The sequence below is a fragment of the Enhydra lutris genome, unplaced genomic scaffold, assembly GCF_002288905.1.
Source record: "Enhydra lutris kenyoni isolate GAN:26980312 unplaced genomic scaffold, ASM228890v2 scaffoldscaffold49, whole genome shotgun sequence".
In the NCBI taxonomy this organism is placed as follows: domain Eukaryota; kingdom Metazoa; phylum Chordata; class Mammalia; order Carnivora; family Mustelidae; genus Enhydra; species Enhydra lutris.
Genome location: NW_019154133.1, coordinates 9492102 through 9499723, shown reverse-complemented (window position 1 = coordinate 9499723; position 7622 = coordinate 9492102). Strand labels below are relative to the sequence as shown.

General features: G+C 36.2%; 1 protein-coding gene across 3 annotated transcripts in view; it reads left to right on the top strand.

Annotated features, from left to right (window-relative positions):
- The window catches only part of LOC111156835 (lymphocyte antigen 96), a 38652-nt gene that overhangs the window by 9440 nt on the left and 21590 nt on the right, over nucleotides 1-7622 (top strand). For 2 of the 3 annotated variants that reach the window (XM_022517933.1, XM_022517932.1), the window contains exon 2: nucleotides 559-648. The exons of the other annotated variant lie outside the window; for it this stretch is intronic. In XM_022517933.1, coding sequence (XP_022373641.1) covers nucleotides 559-648 — 90 coding nt within the window. The remainder of the gene's footprint in view (nucleotides 1-558; nucleotides 649-7622) is intronic. 3 annotated transcript variants of the gene reach the window in all.

The window sequence follows — 7622 nt, the reverse complement described above, 5'->3', positions numbered from 1 at the left end:
TTTTTTTTTTTTTTTTTTTTTTTGGTTGGGATATTTTTGATTACTTATTCAATCTCCTTATTAGTTATAGGTCTGTTCAGACTTTCTAATTTGTCATTCCTTTGGGTATTATTCTTGGGAAACTTGGGGATCTGGATACTGAACCAACCTCTTGCTTCTTGAGTGAAGCTGGTGGCTAGGGGATCTTTTCCTGATTTTGCTGTGCCAGATGCAGAGTTTCTGGTGAAAGGATATCCCCTGCTGACTTTGATGAGTCTGATTTCACATTCTCCTGTGATAGAGGAAACTTTCAAGTAGTTTCCGATTATTCAAAAGGGAATTTGTCCTTGAGTTGTTGCTGAATTGGTATGTTTGTGAGGAGAATGGGGGTCTTGGACTCCTTCCTCTGCCATTTTGTTGATGTCACTCCTCCAGTGAGGGAGATGTTTTTAACCACCCTCAATTTTTCTCATTACATGATTTTAATGGCATCTTTTGGGGCAATGATATTCAGAATACTCTATTTACTAGAAATGATTTATAATAATTTATTGACATTATCTTTATTCTTCCATTTAGATGACATGAAAGTCCCTATTTCAATAGAACCTAAACCTTGTATAACACTGAAGGGAAGCAAGGGATATTTGCATCTTTCCTACATTCCAAGTAAGTTCAATGTTTTGTTTTTGTAATTCAACAGAAAGCTTCAAGAAGTATGAATGATAAATGACTGTGTTCCAAATGTAATGTATTAGTTTTCTCTTTCAGTGTAACACATTACAATTTTAGCGGCTTAAAATGGTACATATCTGTTATCTTGCCATCCTTGAGTGTCAGTAGTCTAGGCATGGCTTAGTTGTGTCTGCTTCAGGAGGTTTCAGTTAAGGTATCAGCCAGGACTGGGGTCTCTTCTGAATGTTCAAGTAGGGAAGAATCCACTCCTAACTCATGTGGTTGTTGACAGTATTCCGTTCCTGTCTGGCTGTTGGACAGCACTCAGTTCCTTGCCACGAGGGCCTTTTCGTCATGGCTTCTTGTTTCATCAAAGCCAGCAGGAGGGACAAGCTAACAAGATAGAAGCCATAATCTTATGTAGGTTACCTTTACTGTACACTATTTGTTAGAAGCAAGCCACTAGGCTAGCTCACACTCATGGGGGAGGGAATTCCATATGGCATGGGGATAAAATGGAAATAACTCGAGACTTCCAATAATCTGATAGGTATATCCTTTGTCAATCATTAACTATTCAGTTCATAAGTAAAGCTGGGTTTCTGCTAACCAAAGATCTGCATATGAGCAAGCCATAACTTTTTTTTTTTTTTTTAAATAAAGACCTTTCTAGAAAAAACTATGAAGATGAAGGGATGAAAGAAGGCAATTTTTTGGTTTGTTTTGCACTGTATCTTGTTTTTCCTCTCTATGATTTTACTTGTAATCATCAGCTTAGTAAAAATGAATTTGGGTAGTGGTGATGGATGCATGAGTGTCTGTGAAAACGTACAAAATGTCCTTCCTCTCCTAGTCAGCTCTGTTGCCCCTAAGTCCTAGGAAACTTCAGTTCTAGTCATCACCATTATAATTTTTGTTTTCATCATCACCAACATCATTTACATCCTAACTTATATTTGGAGCTTATACTTTACAAAGTGCTTTCTCATAAATAAACTTGAACATTCCCTGCCCCCAATTTTAGTTCTTCAGTTTACAAGACAAAAGACAACTGAGAACCCAGAAACATGGACAATAAACTTATGTTTCAATTTTCTGAATCTAATTGTTTAAACTGTATTTTGAAACTGTCTTCATTTAAAAATACTTAGAAAGGCATATTATATTTCAGGTATTGTGATAGGTCTTATGAATTCATTGATAAATAAGATGTTCTCTTGACCTTCAAAAATAAGTGCAATAGGAGAGAGATCTATAGATAATATGGTAAGATAAATGAAATGATAGCATTAAGGCTTAGTGGTAGCAGAGAGGAAAGAATAATCAGCTATGTTCACTCCACTTTCTTGGCCAAAGGTGAAAGAAATACTCCTTTTCTTGGCTAAAGTTCTGCAATTTTTTCCTCTTTTCTCAGGTTTTGTTTTCTATTTTATGTTTTGGACTTTATCTGTCCTCCCACCCCCCATGTTTGGCAGGAGTGATTATTTACATAACAAATGACCTCATTTTAAAGCGAACCTCTTGCCCTTACACACAGGGAATGGAATGTATCCTTCTAGGCTGAAGTAATAATACAATACAGTGTACTTGGGGTTCTCTGAAAAGCAGATACTAAAAAAAGGAATTAGACATGCAAGAGATTCATTGGGGGAAGTGCTGGAAAAATTTAAGTAAAGAGGAAGCCAGAGTAGGCAAGGAGAGAATTCAGATTAACCTGCAGGTCTGATACCTTTGAAATGAAAGAGGAAAGGAAGGAGTATTTGGTAAGATGGTCATCAGACCAAACTGAATCCCTGAGATACTCTGAGACAGGTCAGTGGGGAGCCTTAGAGCAAAGATTGCCTGTCACATCACAAGTGTCCTATGACAGGCAGGGGTAGGCTATCGTGTCCTTGTGGAGTTCAGTTATGATAGGAGTATCCTTGGTCATTATAGAAGCATTATAGGAGTTTGGCTTCTGGATGATTTTGGAGATAGATCTGAAGGTGCAGCAGCTAAAGGCTATCTGCCAACTACCTTTCCTTCTCCCAGCAGTTCTTTGAAAGGGAGGTTTGAGTACCTCACTAATGTGACCACCACAAATACCTTAATCATTCACTAAATGCTACATTTATATACCTTGTATTAATTCAGTAACAAAAGAATTTAGTCATATTTTATTTTTTAAATTTTTAAAAATTTTATCTATTTTATTTTAAGAAGAAATGAGATTAAGTTTTATTTTGGATAATTTTCAAACATTGTTCCTATATAGTTTTTTATTTTATTAACATATAATGCATTATTTGCTTCAGGGATATCATCAGTCTTACACATTTGGAGTCTATTTTTGTGTGTGGTGTAAGGAAATGGCCCAGTTTCATTTCTCTGCATGTGGCTGTCCAATTTTTCCAACACCATTTGTTGAAAAGACTGTCTTTTTTCCATTGGACATTCTTTCCAGCTTTGTCGAAGATTAGTTGACTGTAGAGTTGAGGGTCCATTTCTGGGCTCTTTGTTCTGTTCCATTGATCTATGTGTCTGTTTTTGTGCCAGTACTATACTGTCTTAATGATGACAGCTTTGTAATAGAGCTTCAAGTTTGGAATTGTGATGCAACCAACTTTGGCTTGCTTTTTCAACATTCCTCTGGCTATTTGGGGTCTTTTCTGGTTCCACATAAATTTTACGATTATTTGTTCTATTTCCTTGAAAAAAATTGATGGTATTTTGATAGGGATTGCATTAAATGTGTAGATTGCTTTAGGCAGCATAGTCATTTTCACAATATTTGTTCTTCCAATCCATCAGCATGGAACATTTTCCCATTTCTTTGTTTCTTCCTCAATTTCTTACATGAGTACTTTATAGTTTCCTGAGTACAGATTCTTTGCCTCTTTGGTTAGGCTTATTCCTAGGAATCTTGTGGTTTTGGGTGCAATTGTAAATGAGAATGATCCCTTAATTTCTCTTTCTTCTGTCTTGCTGTTGGTGTACAGAAATTCAATGGATTTCTGAGAATTGATTTTATATCCTGACACTTTACTGAATTCCTGTTATGAGTCCTAGCAGTTTTGGAGTGGAGTCTTTTGGGTTTTCCACATAAAGTAACATATCATTTGCAAAGAGTGAGAGTTTGACTTCTTTGCTGATTTGGATGCATTCTATTTCTTTTTGTTGTCTGATTGCTGAGGCTAGGACTTCTAGTACTATGTTGAATAGCAGTGGTGATAGTGGACAGCCCTGCTGTGTTCCTGACCTTAAGGGAAAAGCTCTCAGTTTTCCCTCATTGAGAATGATATTCGCTGTGGGTTTTTCATAGATGTCTTTGATGATATTGAGTTATGTCTTCTATGCCTACACTGTGAAGAGTTTTGATCAAAAAAGGATGCTATACTTTGTCAAATGCTTTTCAGCATCTATTGAGAGTATCAAATGGTTTTGTTCTTTTATTAATGTGTTGTATCACATTGCTTTGTTTGCAGATGTTGAACCAACCTTGCAGCCCAGGAATAAATCCCACTTGGTTGTCGTGAATAATCCTTTTAATGCACTGTTGGATCCTATTAGCTAGTATTTTGGTGAGAATTTTAGCATCCATGTTCATCAGGGATATTGGTCTGATGGGGTCTTTGTCTGATTTGGGGATCAAGGTAATGCTGGCCTCATAACATGAGTTTGTAAGTTTTCCTTCCATTTCTATTTTTTGGAGCAGTTTCAGGAGAACAGGTATTAATTCTTCTTAAATGTTTGGGAGAATTCCCTTGGGAAGCCATCTGACACTGGGGTCTTGTTTGTTGGGAGATTTTTGATGACTGCTTCAATCTCCTTAGTGGTTATGGATCTGTTCAGGTTTTCTGTTTCTTCCTGGTTCCATTTTGGTAGTTTATATGTCTCTAAGAATGCATCCATTTCTTCTGGATTGTCAAATTTGCTGGTTTATAGTTGCTCATCATATGTTCTTATAATTGTTTGTATTTCTTTGGTGCTGGTTGTGATCTCTCCTCTTTCTTAGATGATTTTGTTAGTTTGGGTCCTTTCTCTTTTCTCTTTTCTTTTTGCTAAGTCTGGCCAGGGTTTTATTAATCTTATTAATTCTTTTGAAGAACCAGCTCCTAGTTTCTTTGATTTGTTCTACTGTTCTTTTGGTTTCTATTTCATTGATTTCTGCTCTAATCTTTATTATTTCTCTTCTCCTGCAGGGTTTAGGCTTTCTTTGCTGTTCTTTTTCCAGCTCCTTTAAGTGTAGGGTTAGGTTCTTGTTTCTTGAGAAAGGCCTGTTGCTATATACTTTCCTCTCAGGACCCCTTTTGCTGTGTCCCAAATACTTTGAACAGTTGTGTTTTCATTTTCATTTGTTTCCATGAATTTTTAAAATTCTTCTTTAGTTTCCTGGTTTACCCATTCATTCTTTCATAGGATGCTCTTTAGCCTCCATGTATTTGGGTTCTTTCCAACTTTCCTCTTGTGATTGAGTTCTAGCTTCAGAGCATTGTGGCCTGAAAATATGCAGGGAATGATCCCAATCTTTTGGTACCAGTTGAGACCTGATTTGTGACCCAGAATGTGATCTGAGTGGGATCTATCCTGGAGAATATTCCATGTGCTCTAGAGAAGAATGTATAATCTGTTGCATTGGGATGGAATGTTCAGATATATCTGTGATGTCCATCTGGTCCAGTGTGTCATTTAAAGCCTTTAAGTCCTTGTTGATTTTTTGCTTAGATGATGTGTCCATTTCAGTGAGGGGGGTGTTAAAGTCCCCTACTATAATTGTATTACTGTTGATGTGTTTCTTTGATTTTGTTATTAATTGGTTTATATAATTGGCTGCTCCCATGTTAGGAGCATAGATATTTAAAATCGTTAGATTTTCTTGTTGGACAGACCCTTTGAGTATGATATGGTGTCCTTCCTCATCTCTTATTATAGTCTTTGGTTTAAAATCTAATTTATCTGATATAAGGATTGCCACCTCAGGTTTCTTTTGATGTCCATTAGCATGGTAATTGTTTTCTACCCCCTCACTTTAAATCTGGAGGTGTCTTTGAGTCTAAAATGAGTTTCTTGCAGACAGCATATTGATAGGTCTTTTTTTTTTTTTTTTTTTTAAATCCATTCTGATACCCTGTATCTTTTGATTAGGGTATTTAACCCATTTACATTCAGGGTAACTATTGAAAGATATGAATTTAGTGCTATTGTATTGCCTGTAAGGTGACTGTTACTGAATACTGTCTCTTTTCCTTTCTGGTCAGTTACTTTTAGGCTCTCTCTTTGCTTAGAGGACCCCTTTCAATATTTCCCATAAGGCTGGTTTGGTGTTTGCAAATTCTTTTAGTTTTTGTTTGTCCTGGAAGCTTTTTATCTCTCTACTTTCAATGACAACCTAACTGGATATAGTATTCTTGGCTGCATATTTTTCTCATTTAGTGCTCTGAATATCCTTTCTGGCCTGCCAGGTCTCTGTGGATAGGTCTGCTGCCCATCTAATATTTCTACCATTGTATGTTATAGACCTCTTGTCCTGAGCTGCTTTCAGGATTTTCTCTTTGTCACTGGGACTTGTAAGTTTTACTATTAGATGATAGGGTGTGGACCTATTTTTATTGATTTTGAGGGGGGTTCTCTGTGCCTCCTGGATTTTGATGCTTGGTCCCTTTGCCAAGTTAGGGAAATTCTCTGCTATAATTTGCTCCAATATACCTTCTGTCCCTCTCTTTCTTCTTCTTCTGGGATCCCAATTATTCTAATATTGTTTCATCTTGTATCACTTATCTCTCTGATTCTCCACTTGTGGTCCAGTAGTTGTTTGTCTCTCTTTTTCTCAGCTTTATTCTCCATCATTTGGTCTTCTATATCACTAATTCTCTCTTCTGCCTTATTTATCCTAACAGTAAGAGCCTCCATTTTTTGATTGCACCCCATTAATAGCTTTTTTGATTTCAACTTGGTAAGATTTTCGTTGTTTTATTTTTCCAGATTGGGATTCTCTAGTATCTTCCATGCTTTTTTCAAGCCCAGCTAGCACCTTAATAATCATCATTCTGAACTCTAGGTCTGACATATTACTTTTGTCTGTATGGATTACATCCCTAATCATTGGTAATGCCTCTTGTTCTTTTTCTTGAGGTGATTTTTTTCCACCTTGTCATTTTATCCAGATAAGAATAGATGAATGAGAGAACAAAATACTAAACGGGTAGTAATGACCCCAGAAAAATATACACTAACCAAATTGGAAGAGACCTGAAACAAGGGGGAGATGAAAGGAAGAAAAAAAAGAAAAAAGATGTATTAGACTGGTGAATAGGACAGAGCCACACACTTGATTTTGGGTGTATTTTGGTCTGTTAATAGAAACTGCCTCCCAAAATTTTAAAGAAAGAAAAACTTTATATATATATATGTATGTATACATACATATATATATACACACACACAAAAATGAGGGTAAACACAATGAAGGGATGCAATATGACTGTATAGATGAAAATTTAAAAAGATTCTAAGAAAAGCATTGATAATATAAGAAGTTGGTTGAAAAAAGAAAAAAAAGAGTAAAGAATGTGATCAGGCTGGAGACTAGAACAAAGCCATGCACTAGATTTAGGGTATATTTTGATTAGAAGAAACTGTATCCCAAATTAAAAAAAAAGAAAAACCTATATGTATACAAAAAATAAGGTTGAATACAATGAAGAGGGGCGCCTGAGTGGCGCAATAGGTTAAAGCCTCTGCCTTTGGCTCAGGTCCTAATCCCAGGGTCTGGGATCGAGCCCCACATCGGGCTCTCTGCTCAGCAGGGAGCCTGCTTCCCTTACTCTCTCTCTGCCTGCCTTTCTGCCTACCTGTGATCTCTGTCTGTCAAATAAAAAAAAAAAAATACAATGAAGAGATAGAATATGACTATAACAATAAAAATTTAAAATGATTTTTTAAAAAGGTATTGATAAGATAAAATAGCAAAAAACCTCACATGTTAAAAT